We start from the raw sequence: 17,399 nt of genomic DNA on the forward strand, positions 1-17,399 counted from the left end.
GAAAAATAATCCTGTAGGAATTAGAAGCTCTTTGCATTAAAGTATTCAGTTACATTTGAAAGAGCCTCTGGAAACTTTCAAAAAAATCCTTCATACAAAGAAGGAAGCAAATATTTACTGGATGCCTGTTGTGTATCATACAAATTAACTCATTTAATGTTGGAAAGGACATTTTACAGAAATGGGAATAGAACTGTTAATTTCCAATACCACAAAACTAGACTCACAACCAGACTAGTTTTACATCAAATCTCATGTTCTTTGTACTCCATTACTGTGTCTCCAATACAGGAACCAAGGACCTGTAAATACTCTACTTAAAGTCTATTCTTCAAATATGCCAACTTTCTAAGACTGTAACTTAGAGGAAACACTAAAAATGGTTCAGTCATACAAGAAAAAAAACAAACTAAAGGTTTCTTATTCACCTGACTCTCTAGTCTTCTACCATATAAACTTAAACTTAAGTTTATAAACCATATAAACTTAAACATTTTGTAGGAAAGTGGATTAATTCTCAAAATTGAGTGATGAAAGCTATGCTGACATACTTCTAATATATTGGACAATCAGCTATCTAGAAGGTACAAGAATAATATGGCACCATCAGTAGCTGAGCAGCCTAAATTCTAGGAATGTTCTAAAACCCCAAAATTTACCAATAAAACAACTGGGGACCTAGAGGATACCTCTGGCTATAGCACTCAGGAATCTGGTATTCTGAGGAATGACAGAGAAGAAGGGTATCTAGGTAACCATATCTGTTAACAAACTCCCAGTTTCCCAAACCATAAGAGAATTATAAGAAATTCCCAATCCTTTGGCTTACCTGAGGTGAATAAGGTCCTGGAATCATTGGGTTCAGGCTTTCTAATTCTGCTACCTCCAAAGCTGCTTCTTTAGCTGTACAAATATCTTTCTCAAGTTGAGTCAAATGTTCATCATACTGAGAAACAACATTAATGATTTCATTCAACATTCAGGTACTGAGCATACAAAACTAAACAAAGCACACATGAAAATCTGTCTTTGGGGATGGAGAGATGGCTCAAACGGTTAAGAGCACTGTTTGCTTTTCCAGAGGACCTGAGTTCAATTTCTAGCACCACATGGTGGCCTACAACCATCTGTAATGGAATCTGATTCTCTCTTCTGGTGTACATGAAGACAGAGCATTCCTATCCATAAAATACATGAATAGATAGATCTTTAAATATTGCTATCTTACACATGGTATGTAGTCACTTTTAACCTGATGTTAGCAATATATTACAGGATAATCATACTATGATCCACAGACACAAATAAGCTAAATAACAAGGAGGGCCTAAAGGAAGTTGCTTGAATTGCACTAAGGGCAAATAGAATAAACAGTGGAAGTGAATGAAGAGAGCGAACTTGGTAGGAGATGGTGTGGGGAGGCTGACCTAAGGTAGGGATCAGATGATGGAAGAGCAGGGGCAGGAGGTGACAGAGCTGGGAGAAAGAAGGGAAACCCAGGGAAGGCCATCTTTAACTCAGGCTGGAGACTTGTGACAGGATGGAGTCCTGGGAGGTTATGGTGGTGACTCTAGCTGAGATTCCTAGTGGCGGGGGTCATGGAGATTGAAGTGGCCACCTTCTAGACGGGCAGGACTCCTAGTAGAGGGAGGGGGACACAAAATGACCCACAAAATCTTCAACCCAAATTTTGGCCTGCCTACAATATGAGTAGGGATAAAGACGGAGTAGAGACAACGCATGTCCAACCAATTACTGGCCCAATTTGAGACTTTCCCCACATGTGATAGCCAAACCCTAACACTATTAAAGATACCCTGCTAGGCTTGCAGACAACAGACTATCATGACTGTCCTCTGAGAGGCTCCACCTAGCAATGGATGAAAACAAATGCTGAGACTCACAGCAAACACTGGGCAAAGCTCAGGGAGCCTTGTGGAAGTGTTGGGGTAAGGTTAGAAAGCACTCCACAAGAAGACCAACAGAGTCAACTAACCTAGGCCTAAGGGGACTTGCAGAGACGGAAGAATCAACCAAAGAGCATGCAAGGTCTAATCCTAGGCTCCCTTACATTAAAGTAACTGATCAGCAACTTGGTCATCATGGGGGTCCCCTAGCAATGGAGTAGGGGTTGTTTTTCACATGGACTCTGTTGCCTGATATTGGATCACTTCCTTGCCTAGCCTCAGTTGAAGAGGATGCATTAGTCCTGATGCAACTTGAGTGCTATTGTGCCCTGACATAGGTGTGGGACTTCCCTTTCTGAAAAGGAAAAGGAAGAAAAGGCAAAAAGGGTTGAAGGGGGTAGGAGTAGATCAGGGAGGGGCTGAGGTTGCAATGCAAAATGAATAATTAAAGTTTAAAAGTATCCAAAATTTATAATGATAGGGCTCATACAGGTAACAGCAAATTACCCTGAGTGATTAAAGTATGGTGTATACACAAATAGAGTAAGAATATACATAGAAAAGAATCCCTGTCTTTATAGTATTTCTATTCTAGTAGCAGAACATGGCTGATAACCTAAACCAGGCAGAGACGGAAACGATGGAATGAGGGTGGAAGGTAGAACCTTACATTTGAAAGAGAACAGGGTAGTCAGGGAAAACTTCAAACTCAAGGGCACAAGAGAAAGTTTTCAGGGAGCTAGATCTTCTCTATCACCTACCTCGGTTAATGCCTGGTAACAAACGTTCACAATTTCCTGAGCAGTCTTAGTATATTGACTCTCAGGTCCTATAAAAGAAGTAGAATGCCATTACCTCTGTAACTTCAAGAATTTTACATTTCTCTAATATTCTGACTTAAAACATTTATTAAAATAATTGTTAACATTTATTTATTTATTTATTTATTTATTTATTTATTTATTTATTTTTGAGACAGACTTTCATTGTGTAGCTCTGGCCATCTTGGAACTAGATAAATAGAACAGGTTGGCCTTGAACTCACAAGGGTTTGCCTGACTTAAAAAAAAATACCAACTGGGTAATTTTTTTTCTTTTTCAAGACAGGGTTTTTCTGTGTAGCCTTGGCTGTTCTGGCCTCACTTTGTAAACCATAATGGCCTTAAAGGCATAGAGATCTAGCTGACTCTGACTCCTAGAGTGCTGGAATTACAGCCAAGCACCATTTTACCTGACTGATGAAATTTATTTATTTAATACATATGTAGGTGTTCAGTCTGTGTGTATTTCTGCACACTATATGCATTCCTTGTGCCCAAAGAGGCCAGAAAAGGCTGCTGAACTATAGTTACAGTATGTACTGGAAAGTCAATGTAGGTCCTCTGTAAGAGCAGCCAGTGTTTTTAATTATCTCTCCAGCCTCATACATTGCAATTAAAAATAAGAATTTTAGAATTTATTACCCAATAGTGTATCATTATTTATGGTTCAGAAAATCTATGTTTAATCGTTAACTTAAAACTTCTGCTTGACTTTCAAAAATGAAAATTTTCATTAGGTTTTTGCTTTTTCCTTTGTCTTTTTTTTTCTTTTTTTCTCTTTTTCTATTATCTTTCTCTTATTTTATTTTTATTTTTAAATATTAATTACTGAATATTCACTTTGTATCCCAGCCTTAGTATCCTCCCTTTTTCCCCTCCCTATTTCATCCTCTTTCCTTTTTCTCCTCTCATGCCCTCTCCAAGTCCACTGACAGGGGAGGACCTCCTCCCCTTCCATCTGACCATAGCCTATCAGGTCTCATCAGGACTAGCTGCACTGTCTTTCTCTGTGGCTTGGTAAGGCTGTTCCTCCCTCACTGGGAGATGATCAAAGAGCCAGCCATTGAGTTCAAGTGAGAGACAGTTCATGTTCCCATTATTAGGGAAACCACTTGGATACTGAGCTGCCATATGCTACATCTGTGCATGGGTTCCAGATTATGTCCATGCATCATACTTGGTTGGAGTATCAATCTCAGAAAAGATTCCATTGATACACAATTCTTGTTTCTTTGCCATACCATGCAGTATTTATTGTATTTGCTCTGTAGTACAGCTTGAGATCAGGGATACCTCCAGATGATCTGTTGTTGTACAGGACTGTTTTGGCAATTCTGGGTTTTTGTTTTTCCATATTTCTAGCCATATCTATTATAATTATTAGAAGTCATTATGTGAATAATGGAGTATTTTTCAGGAGCTGAAGAGAGGGTTTCAGTGGGGAAGAAGAGTTCTTCTAACAGAGTATTCCCATGGATTTTCCAACATTCACATGGTGGTTCACAACCATGTGAAACTCCAATTCCTGAGGATCCAAAATGCTCTCTGACCACATTGGGTGCCAGGTATGTATATGATGCAGAGAAATACATGAGAGCAAAACATCCGTTCACATAAAATAAATCTAGAAAAAGAACAAGTCCTTCTCAAGTAAAACAACTAAATATATATCAACTATTCTCTATAAGAAATGGAGCCAGGCATGATAATGCTGGGGAGAGAGGGATGAACTCAATGCTAACCTGGACTACAGTTAAATTTGAGGGTGGCATATAAAACTTAGAGACCTTGTATCATATATCCAAGATCCATGGGCTGAATATTTTCTTTCTTTAAGAGGACCCCAGTTCTGATCTAATCACCCACAGTAGGTGGTTCACAGTCAACTGTTTCAAAAGATCCAGTGTCTTCTTTTGGCACCTTAGGACAGACGTATTAATTCTCTGTCTCTTTCTCACACACATATGAATAAAAATCTTTTCTCTTATTCTTTTAGATGGGGTCTCTCTTAAGTAGCCTTGGATATACTGAAATATGCTGTGTAGACCAGGCTGTCCTCTAATTCACAAAGATCCCCCTGCATCTTCCTTCCATGTACTAGGATAAAAGGTATCTATCACCACACACAGAAAAGTCTTTAGAAAAAAAAATCAGACAGAACTGGGTATATAGTTTGGTGGTAGAGTACTTTTCTGGCATATGCAGGGCACTAGGTTTAACTTTTAAAACACACACAGAAAGATGCAAAATGAAATGAAATTGACTGGGTGATAGTGGTGCATCCCTTCAAACCCAGCACTTGGGTGGCAGAGGTGTGCAAGCCTCTGAATTTGAGGCCAGCCTGTCCTACAGAGCAAATTCTAGCGCAGCCAGGGCTATACAGAGAAACACTGTCTCAAAAAACAAAATAATACTAATATGTCCTTATGCCAGACACAAATAAACCAAAAAGGAAACTTTAGCCAATCATCAAAATATTAAGGACACACATAATTAAGAAGAGTGTACATATTCAAAGGAATATGTAGAGAATGAGAGAAAAGGACATCCAATGCCTTCTAGTCTCTGTGCCTGCACATAGGCACATGTGTGTACATGAATGAACACACACACACACACACACACACACACACACACACGCCCTTTTAAAAGACAGACTTTATATATGAACTTGGATTCATCAATCTTTCATGTGATGGTTATACGATGATATAGAGAAATCAAGGTTGCAGATAGGCTATAGGCCTCCTTAAATTGAACTAATATAACACCAGTTTCTGTACACTGGTTCTTATGCCTACAAAGACATGGGTTAGGCATTCTGCCTTTATTCTACTTCAGTTTTAACATGTAAACACATATCAATTTCTCAACATGTAAATTATAATAAAAGGGCAATTAGTACTATATGTTTGCAATGTTTCTCTCTGGAAATCATTTCAAAAAATCTTTTCCTTTCTCACTTCATGGGCAAACACCTCTAAAGAAATATTCACTAATTATTCCTCTAGAAAATAAAAAAATAATAATTTACAAATGATCCTCTTTCATATCTGATTTTATCACTTTGCTATTTGTAACTGCTCCTAGTTTTATACAGCCTATGTTTAGGAGTTATAGGGTTTCCAGCTGTTTAATTCCATTATGCTACTTTAAGTAAAGTAGCATTGAAATTTTTTATAAGGAAGCATGCTAGAGTAGGAAACTATTGTTGAGATAAGTGGATAAAAAAAAAAAAAACAAGACTTGGGAAAGGAGGAGGGATGGAACCACGGAAGGTGGGGATACAAAGTGAGTAAAGTATAATTAATAAAAAAAATAAAAAAAAACAGACAAAGAAACAAAATAAACCTCAAAAAAACAAAAACAGTTTCATTGATATACATATATATGTATTTATTTATAACAGATTTCATAGAAAGCTTAAATTAAATGGGACCATATGGATGAACTTAATTAATAATATTTGCATTAGAAAAAAATAAACATATTTCTTTGAATTTTTATTTGCAATTGAAAAATACATCTCAATATTCTTATGAGTTTCAATGTAGTATGTTGATATTTGCATGCTTAAATCAAGCTCACCCACACATGAAATGACCTTACATACTTCTGTTCATGATAAAAGTATTTAAGATCCATTCGGTTAATAATTTAGAATAAAGAATATTTAACTCTTAAAAAAAAACAAGACATATGAGGGAGGGGCTTACAGTTGGGATACAAAGTAAATAACCTGTGATTAATATAAAAATAAAAATTATTATACAAAAAACCCAAGACATTTTCTTACTGTTAGCTATAGCAGCAGTTCTTCAATAAAGAAGTAATGAAGCAAAGAGATTCACAAACTTCCTGAACAAAATTCTATTCGTAATGCATTTTTTTTCTGGGTAGAATAAAATTATCAAAAGGTACACATCTACCTCCATAAAGCTAAAAATGCAATTCTATATCTTGAAATACATCAGGAGCTTATTGAAGGATGATCAGCTGTTGGTTTTATAGCTTTGGGAACAAAAATGGTCTCTCTGGGAACAATAAAAGTGTTGAGGCTACTGGGAGGGAGAATTACACACACACACACACACACACACACACACAGTCACACCAGTTGTTTCCAGAATGGTGCCATAATTAACAGGAAAGATAAACTATCATTCTGCCTAATAGATTAAGTTCCCCACTTACAAAAAATACTGAGTATATTTGACTTTTTTTTATTAGTTCATGACCAAAGGGATTCAATTGTCTTACAAAATATACTTAGAGTTTACCCAATTAAGTAAATCATATGCAATCACACTCACATGTTCTTAAATAGTGGTAATTTCAATGACTACTAAGAAACCAATATGTCATCAAGATTAAAAATAAATAAATCCTTTCCCCCTGTGCTTATAGCAATGTGAGGAGAAGCAAACAAAGCAAGGAGAGGAGAAAGCAAGCATTACTATTGCTAGATAGCTGCTAATTTTCAAAGAAAATCACCTGTTCAGTAGGTAAACAGTTTTGCAATTACTTCTAGGCTATAGCTCCCTTAATACTATTTTTTTTTACCATACTAGAAATAACTCCCTACTTAGAAAATGAATATTCCTTCAAAAAAGAAAAACAACAAAACTAAACAAGCAGGAAAAATACCAACACTTAATAAGCAGAGGTCACCCTGGTCCCCATAACCAAATCCTAGGTCCAGCCAGTATTCTACAGTCAGAATAACATAAGCTGAATGTGACGGTGCATGCCATTAATTCCAGGACTCAGGAGGCAGAAGCAGGCGTACCTCTATGAATTTAACACCTGTCAAGACTACTAAGGGAGACCCTGTCTCTGTGAACTTTAAAAAACTGTCTTTTATTTTGTTCAGCCATAAACACACCTTTTATACAAGCACTTTCTGTTTATTGTAAACAGGTGATTATGGTATGGCTGTGCCCTAGCTCAAGCCTTTCTGTAATTTAATAATGTTAACCTTAGGTCATGAGTTGGAGTAAAATCCAGCTTGCAGGGATTAAGTAGAAAGCATTGAATTGAAGGGTATTTAAGACAGCACAGAGAAGAAGAAGCTCTTTAGTTCTGGCTTTTTGGCTTTTGGCTTTCTCCTCCTGCACTGAACCAGCAAGCCTTGGGCTTCCCTCTGGGACATGAGGTGAGTAGGAAGGTCAGATGGGTACTTTATCTGACTCTCTGAGCTAGACAGTTTTTACCCCAGCATCTGGCTCCTACATCTTTGTTGTCAAAATTGAATGACCTGAGATTTTCATATCTTGATAACAACATGTCTACAACTGACAACAATATTTCACAATTCTTAAGAGGCTATTATGACTGACGTTTCTTTTTATTTTCTGAGACAGGGTCCAGACCCTGGCTGGACTGGAACTTACTATTTAGATCAAGATCTACCCTGCCTTTTTTTTTAACCTTTCAAATGAACCATCTCAATCCTTTTCTCATCTCAACTCTCTAGAATTATGAAAATAGTAATATGGTGGAACCAAAATACTTTTTCAGGTTGAATTTTCTTGAGACAAGGTCTTCATTATGTTGTCCAGACTGATCCTAAACTTCCAAGTATTTTAGTAGCTACAATTATAGGCATGCACTATTATGCCTTGCTTTAAATATTATTTTTCAGAGACAGGGATTATCTGTGTAGCCCTGGCTGTCCTAGAACTCCAATCTGTACATAAGGCTGACCTCAACTCACAGAGATCCATCTGCCTGTATCTCCCAAAATGCTGGGATTACAGGCTTATGCCATCACAAGTGGCTAACAAAGACTTTTTTTTAGGAATACTATTTATTTTTGTCTCCATTACAAAAGGTGTTTACATATTTTCCCAGTTTTTTAAATTTTATTTATTTATTTATTATTTTTATTAATTACAATTTATTTACTTTATATCCCAACTGAAGCCCCATCTTTCAAGAATTTTTAATTCAATTTTTATTTTTTACATATTAATTACAGTTTATTTATTTAGTATACCAGCTGTAGTCCCTTCCCTCATTCCCTCACCCTCCCATCCTCCATCCCTCATTTTTTCCCATGCCCCTCTCCAAGTCCACTGATAGGGAAGGTCTCTCTCCCCTTCCATCTGACCCTAGCTTATCAGGTCTCATCAGGACGGCTGCATTGTCCTCCTCTGTGGTCTGGTAAGGCTCAGGGGAGAGGTAATCAAAGAGCCAGCCACTGAGTTAATGTCAGAGACAGTCCCTGTTCCCCTTACTAGGGTATACTGAGCTCCCATGGGCTACATCTGAGCAGGGGTTCTAGGTTATCTCCATGAATGGTCCTTGGCTGGAGTATCAGTCTCAGAAAAAAAAAATTCCTGGGCCCAGATTTTTTGGGTCTGTTAAGCACCTTGTGGAGCTCCTGTCCTCTCCAGATCTTACTATCTCTCCCTTCTTTCCTAATATTTGCTCCACTCTGCCCAAAGTTTAGTTATGAGTCTCAGCATCTGCTTTGATACACTACTAGGTAGAGTCATTCAGAGTCTCTCTGTGGTAGACTCTTGTCCTGTTTCCTGTTTTCTTCTTCTTCCAATGTCCATCCCGATTGTCTTTCTGAGTGAGGAATGATCATCATACCCAGGGTCCTCCTACTTGTTTATCTTCTTTAGGTATATAGATTTTAGTACATTTATCCTATATTATATGTCTAATACATATACGTAAGTTAAATATACCATGTGTGTCTTTTTGTTTCTGCAATACCTCACTCAGGATGATCTTTTCTAGATCCAGCCATTTGCCTGAAAATTTCATGATTTCCTCTTTTAATTTTTTAATTGCTGAATAGTATTCCATGGTGTAGATGTACCTCAATTTCTGTATCCATTCCTCAGTTGAGGGACATCTGGGTTGTTTCCTGGTACTGGCTATTATGAATAAAGCTGCTATGAACATGACTGAACAAATATCCTTGTTGTATATTTGAGCAGATTTTGGATATATGCCTAGGGGTGGTATAGCTGGACCTTGAGTAAGCACTATTTTTAAGTGTCTGAGGAAGCACCAGATTGATTTCCAAAGTGGTTGTACAAGTTTACATTCCCACCAGAAATGGAGGAGGGTTCCCCTTTCTCTACAACCTCTCCAGTGTGTGTTGTCACTTGAGTTTTTGATCATAGCCATTCTGATGGGTGTAAGGTGAAATCTCAGGGTCATTTTGATTTGCATTTCCCCGATGACTAAGAACATAGAATATTTCTTTAAATGATTATCTGCCATTCTATATTCCTCTACAGAGAATTCTCTGTTTAGCTCCATACCCCATTTTTAATTGGATTACTCAATTGACTTGTTGCTTTTTAACTTCTTTAGTTCTTTATATATTCTGTATATCAGTCCTCTGTCAGATATAGGGTTGGTGAAGATCCTTTCCCAATCTGTAGGCTGTTGTTTTAACAAAAACTATTTTTTTAATTTTTTTAAATTTTTTTTCATCAATTACACTTTATTCATTCTGCATCCCCCCATAAGCCCCTCCCTCCTCCCCTCCCAGTCCCACCCTCCCTCCTCCCTCTGCTTGCATGCCACTCCCCAAGTCCACTAATAGGGGAGGTTCTCCTCTCCTTTCTGATCTTAGTCTGTCAGTTCACATCAAAAGTGGCTTTTAACAAAAACTTTTAATTTAACTAGTTATGACACCTTTCCTAGCTAAAGGGTTAAAGTATTATTTTCTCTCTAATGCACTTTGTAATAGCCCTTGACAAGCTATCAACTTAAGTATGAAGTACTTTAACACAGAGAATATCCTTCCTATCAGAAGATTAAGCAGCTAGCAAAGAGTTTAGCACATATAATTCCATCAATTTATGTGCTAAGCAAAATTCCATACACCAATGTTTGCCATGGTCTATAGCTAGCTACACATTTCAGCATCAGTTCCATATAGTGTTGGGATGTAATTTCTCAAACTTACAGAAACATGATGATGATGCAAAGAACAAGAAACATATATTTCTTTTTTATTCATACCTCATTTTCCTATGCTTTAAAAAAGTTCAAAAGGATAGACTGATTTCCATGATTAAAAGCTTAATAGTGATTCTTTCAAAGTAGACACACTAAAATATGTATCTACTTTAAAAAACAATAACAAAAATGAGCAGATTCAATGGTTCAGTGCCAAACCTGACAACCTAGGTTCAGTCCCTGGAACCCATATACTGGAAACAGAAACAACTCTCCAAGTTGTCCTTTAACTTCCAAAAGCATACCTGAACAGCATCCTCACCCTTAAAACAAGTAGATAAATGTAGAAACAAATTTATTAAGTAAACTGAGTTACTTGATTTAGCCATTACTGCTCAAAGCTGCTTAAGCCATAAAATGTTAATAATGCAAATTAAACTTGATAGTTAAGACTAATGAAAGAAGAAAAAACAAATACCCACCATTGTACTTAACACTGTTGGCCAGAATCAGGTTTACATCATTGAGAAAGCTCTCTTGACTTTGGTACTTGTGCTTGGAGATATTCTATAATAATAATAATAATAATAATAATAATAATAATAATAATAATAAAACAAGCAGGCACCTGGCTATCAATATAAAAGCATTGATTATTAAATGGCATTGATTATAAATAATCACCTACCTTACGTATAGTCTCCAAATCCATTGGATTGACAATCACTTTGTAATAATCCGGAACAAACTTTTCATTAACTGGATAATGAAATGGCCAAGACTAGCAAAAAGAAAGCATGGGAAGTTAAATGAAAACCATTACCTGTACCAGAAAGTCTCAATTTTCATTGAGTTAAAAATATTTCTACTGTAAACTGTAGACTCTTTCCACAGAAATACACATCTTCACACAAAACTGCCTACAATGTAAAGATCTCATTAAGGATTCTTACACCTTGTTAAAGTAAGTCTCCATCTTCTAAAATTACAACACAAGTATTAACTGTTTGAGTGAGAAAGACTAAGTTTTAAAAAATAGAATAAAATTCCTCATTCCATAATTCTACCTAGATATTTTTTACACTGTAGACAGAATATTATGACTATATGCAACAGAAAATTTAATTCAGAATTTCTGGGGTGACCAATATAATAAAATGTCACACAAAACATTAGATGAGAGCCTTGACATAAAAACTTGAAGAAAAGAAAGAAAAATTGAGTAATTACTAAAGTGTTTTCTGTGAACAGGCAAGATGGCCTAGTGGCTATAGCTGCTTACTAACAAGTCCAATGGCCTGAATTTAATTCCTAGAATCCAGAGGACAGAAGGGAGGCCCAATTCCCCAATATTTTCATGTTTTGTTTGTTTGAAATATATATATATGTGTGTGTGTGTGTTTGAAATATACATATATATGTGTGTGTGTATAAATGTATACATAAATGCTCATATCCGCATATACACTTGCATGCCAGAAGAGGGCAATAGATCTCAATCTAGATGGTTATAAGCCACCATCTGGTTGCTGGGAATTGAACTCAGTATCTCTGGAAAAGCAGCAAAGTGCTCTTAACTACTGAGCCATCTCTCTAGCTCTTATTTGTTTGTTTTTAAAGACAAGGTCCTACTGTATAGGTACCTGATTTCCACCTCACAAGCCCTGGAATAAAAGGTTGTACCACCAGACAGAACCAAGTTGTCCTGACCACACACAAACATGACTTAAGCCTTTCTCCCCACTTGCACAAATAAATAAAAGTAATAAGAAATGTTGAAAGTGTCATTTGTATAGGAGCAGTTCAACATCAAGAACCTACTATTAGTTGACAGTTTTTCTCTCCTGGCTATTTTAAATACTGAGAAAAGTAAAAAACTTTAAATATTCAAAGACACTTGGCATCTTTGCTTTCCATGTTAATAAATTCATACAAAAAAGCTTGATATTTAAAACTACACCAATGGACATACACCACTATACAGATACTCTTAATACACACACCCTTAACCTGTATACCTCTTTCCATCTCCTAGGACTATCCATTCAATTCTTGGCATGAAATTCACTTACATCTGAAACTATCATCATTTTCTGAGTGACAATGTTATCCAGAATAAAAGAAAATGCTACTTGGTCATCATCATCAAGCAAAGGGTTGATAGCTTTTTCTAAACGTGTCAACTTATCCTCTTTCTGAAATAAAACAAAGCAAAATGAAGGCAGTTTTCCTAAAGTGTGATCACCAGAAAAAGCTAATGATAACTTAAAGTCCAGCTAGCTGTATATCAGTTTTGTCCACAAAAATTCACCTTTGAACTATCTACTATTAAATTTTAGGCCAATCTAGATAAATGATACTTTAGCTAAAGAATTACAAAGAGACATGTCAGCAAATACAGTGTTCTACATTTCATCCCTATGTAATTACCAAGAATAGAAAGCCCAATTCTTATAGTTTAGCTACAATAAGAATTTTCTTTGGTAAATTAGGCTTATAGAACATTGTCTTTTCTATGAAATGAACGCTGAGAACAACATTACGATTAGTTAATGGCTCTTTTGTTTGCTTTTCTCTAAGGGTATGATCCAATTAATTCCAGATTGGCTTTACATTCAGTATATAACCAACCCCGACTTGATTAGTGCTTTATGTAAGAATACTTCTTTTTATTATTTATTCAGTGTTCTGCCTACATACCAGAAGAGGACACAATATCTCAATATAGATGATTACAAGCCACCATGTGGCTACTGGGAATTGAACACAGGACCTTTAGAAGAACAGCCCATGTTCTTAACCTCTGAGCTATCTCTCCTGCCCTTATGTAAGGCATCTTAATCCAACAAATTCCTATCAGCCTGCATACTATGAAAAATTATGTAATCTCATTGTATCTTCAATCTTCAGTATTGGTAGCCATGTTTGTTGTTGTTGATGATGTTTCTTTTGTTTTACTTTTGAGACAGGGTCTCCTAAGTCACAGGCTAAACTTGAACTTGAAATGTTGTCACAGATTACCTTGTATTTCTGAATCTCTGCCTCCCTTGTGTACCAATATTAAAGTTCCACACTGGAGGCAGAACTATAGCTTTCTAACAGATACAAAGACAAATCTAAGGGTGAGGGTGTCTTGTTTATTAATTTTGAGACGGGGGGGGGGTCTCAATGTGTAGCCAGGCTGTCCCAGAATTTGTGTTCATTCTGCCTCTGCCTCTCAAGTGCTACAATTACAGACATGTATTACAATGGACAGTTAACTGTAGCTTAAACATGGAATTTATGTCAAGAGAAAATTTTTCATGTTTATCAGTCATTTTGTCTTTTGTGAAATATCTATGTAAGTATCAAGTTTCATTTTTACCTGGGCTTTTTATAAACCTAGAAGGTATCATGATTTGCTTTGCTAAGAACAGGTGTTTATAGAGATTTAATGGTACAGTGCTTCCTTAGTGAGGAAAAACCCTAGTTCAATTTGTAGTGGACAAAGAAAGTCAACAAACAACCAAAAAAGACAGCCTAAAATATTATCCTTTAAACATTTTAGATTACTTTTTAAAATTGAACTGTCTCTAGGCCTAGTAGCTGAGACAGAACTATAATCCTAGAACTGAGGAAGCTGAGGGGGAAGTAGTATCATGAATTTATGGCCAACTATTAGACACAGAGAGTTCCATGCCAGCCTGAGTTAGATTAGGCAGTAGCGCCAATTTTTTTTAAATATGTTTCTCTGGTTTAGCAATGAACTGTAATGTAAGCAACAGGAGATCTCCAGAGAAGTCAATTTCCATCATTCTTCCCAAAGTTACTAGTTCTGGATCTTAATCTTGTATGATTCCAGAGAAAGTCATTTTCCTCTTTAGACTTGGCTTTTCCATTTTCAGAAGATAGTCTCTATATAATTTCTAAATCCCTAACCATCAAATACACCAAAGATTTCTTATTCCCTCAGGTACTGTCCTTCTGTTAAATACTCTAGTTCTTAAAACTCCGCTGTTTTCCACTTTTATATAACATAGCTTTTTCATTTTATAAATTTACTTATTTCGATTTTTTTTTTTGTCAAAGTCCCATATAGTTTAGGCTGATCTTAAACTCTATATGTAGCTTAAGATGATTGTAGGCTCCTGGTCCTCCTATCTCCAATTCCCATGTTTAAAATTATAGGTGTGTATCACTGTGCCCACTACTTTCTCTTATCTTTAATTCTTACCTCTTTGAGTTTTTGATCACAGAGATCCAGCATGGATTGAGAAATCAGAGTCAATGAGTGTTGTGGACCTACAGAAGGATAAGAAATGGCCATTATAAATGGCACCTCAAAGCTGCCACACGTAATTCATTTCCAACACGTAATTCATTTACTAAAGGACCCAAAAGGTCCCAAGCACCAGCCTAGTAACCAAGTAAACATACCAGTCATTCCCTTTTTTATTTTTTTAAGAAAGAGTCACATGTATCCCAGGCTGGTTTAGAACTCACTAGGTAGCTCAGAATGACTGTCAACTTCAACTCCTCCTACCTTCACTTCCTTGGGATTGCAGGTGTGTGCTATCACACCAGGTACAGACACCACCAGTTTTTACTCCACTTTTCAGTGCAGTGCCTAACATATAAAGGACACACAATATGAATGAATTTTAATTTTTCTTTATGTATGTCCACACACTCTTGTATTACAGCTGCTTTTTGGTTTGTGGTTTTTTTTTGTTTTTTTTTTTTTTGTTGTTGTTGTTGTTCATATCTTGTTTTTTGAGATAGGAATTCTTTATGTGTTGCTTTGGCTGTCCTGGAATTACCTCTGTAGTCCAGGATGGCCTCAAAATCAAAGAGATCCTCCTGTCTCTGTCTCAGTCTAGAGAGTGCTGGGAAAAAATAAAATTGGTGCACTGCTTTAATCCCAGCACTCTTGAGGCAGAGGCAGGAGGATCTCTGTGAGTTTGAGGCTTGTCTGGTGAACATAGTTTATTCTAGAATAGCCAGACCTACATACAGAGACTTCATTAAAAAAAAAAAAAAAAAGAAAGGGCTGATCAATCCTCACTTAGAAAGACAAATGGGCTGTGCATTGGATGTAGGAGAAAACAAGTAACAGGACAGGAGCCTACCACAGAGGGCCTCTGAAAGACTCTACCTAGTAGTGTATCAAAGCAGATACTGAGGCTCATAACCAAACCTTTGGCAGAGTGAAGTGAATCATATGAAAGAAGTGGGGGGTTAGTATGACATGGAAAGGATAGGAGCTCCACAAGGACCAAATATATCTGAGACTGATACTCCACCAAGGACCATGTATGGATATAACCTAGAACCTCTGCTCGGATGTAGCCGAGCAGATAATGTGGCATTATTTGATATTTTTGAGACAGAATCTTATGTAGCCTAAGATGTCCCTGAACGAATTACGTAGCCACTAAGGATGACTTTGAAGCCCTGATTCTTCTGCCCCTACTTCCCAAATGTTGGACTTACTGGCATGTGCCACCATACCCAACTGTAATCTGATAATCCATCTTTTGGAGAGGATGACATGACTTCATTTGGAAATAAGAATGGAAATTCACCACTGAAGGGAAAAAAGGGAACTTCAGAGAAATGACTGTAAAGACATGAAGAAGTACTATGGGATATTAAAATGAAATACAATGGTGAGTATGGTTACATTCTACAGTGGGCATTGAAGCTAGTCTTTGGAGATGAAATTTGGTAAGTAAGTTGGACTGGCTATATAAAGCCTCAGAATCTAGTTATCATTTTTTCCTGTTTATACATAAAAAACAGAAGATGTTTTGAGACATTAAATAATGTATCATTCATAGATATATTGGTATTATCTATACTCTGCAAGCCCATATTTATGCATGAATTGATGCATACTGAATTCTTCCTTCTTGCCTTTTCTAGTCTTTCTTTTATAAAAATGGACATCTAGCCCTGTAAAAAAAATTCAGACTGAGTTAAAACATACAAAATGAATATGGCTACAGTGTTGATATAATGGTTTTTTTGAATGTATATAATTTGCCCTTGTTCATTCACTTCCTGATTTCTCTGCCCAACTATCTGGCTTCAATCTGGACATTGCACTGTGAGGCTTATTCTAAGAACAACCTGTCTTAAGTTTGTATAAACATGCACCATTTTTTTTCTCTGTATTGCCAATAAAATACACAGCCAAAGCTGAGCAATGGAGAGAACAGGATGTGACACCTGGTCCTGAGTGGAGAGGAAAAGAAGCAAGTGGAAGGAAAGGCAGGGAGAGAGATTTGAGAGGAGAGGACATGGAAACACCAGGAGAGATGAACTGGGCCTAAGATATGACTACAAAGCAAGTAAAATGTGGGAAATCTGGATGCGAGAAAGCTAGGTAGCCTTGGAGTATTAGGATGGAGTAATTATTAAATAAATCCTAGTCACTGTGTAGTGATTTGGGTATACAGCTGGTTTAAGAATAACCAAACACTGTTTAACTAAAAGATAAATAAAAAATAAATATTAATAATCATCAACATCACAGGAACAGCCTTTGTAGACTACACCCAATGTCTCTTCAGCTTACCTAGGTTTTCTTTATTGTCTCCCTATTCACCCCAAATGTTTCAACACATAGACTTCCAGTCCCTCATAGAATACATTAGAAATGAAATAGTAGGAGGCTTGTAGAACATGGTGAGGTAGAACATGGCTTTAATCCTGGCACTCATTTGAGAGGAAGAGTCCAAACTATTTCTGTTATTTTGAG

At 36.6% G+C, this 17,399-nt stretch overlaps 1 protein-coding gene across 1 annotated transcript in view; it reads right to left on the reverse strand.

The window, feature by feature from the left end:
• LOC110543574 (transcription initiation factor TFIID subunit 1-like) overlaps nt 1–17,399 on the reverse strand; it is an 85,214-nt gene that overhangs the window by 7,011 nt on the left and 60,804 nt on the right. The window contains 6 exon segments of the mRNA XM_060376844.1: nt 830–946; nt 2,669–2,736; nt 11,140–11,224; nt 11,346–11,438; nt 12,730–12,852; nt 14,871–14,938. Of these exon segments, the coding sequence (XP_060232827.1) occupies nt 830–946; nt 2,669–2,736; nt 11,140–11,224; nt 11,346–11,438; nt 12,730–12,852; nt 14,871–14,938 (554 nt within the window).

The sequence above is a fragment of the Meriones unguiculatus genome (assembly GCF_030254825.1).
Source record: "Meriones unguiculatus strain TT.TT164.6M chromosome Y unlocalized genomic scaffold, Bangor_MerUng_6.1 ChrY_unordered_Scaffold_35, whole genome shotgun sequence".
In the NCBI taxonomy this organism is placed as follows: Eukaryota; Metazoa; Chordata; class Mammalia; order Rodentia; family Muridae; genus Meriones; species Meriones unguiculatus.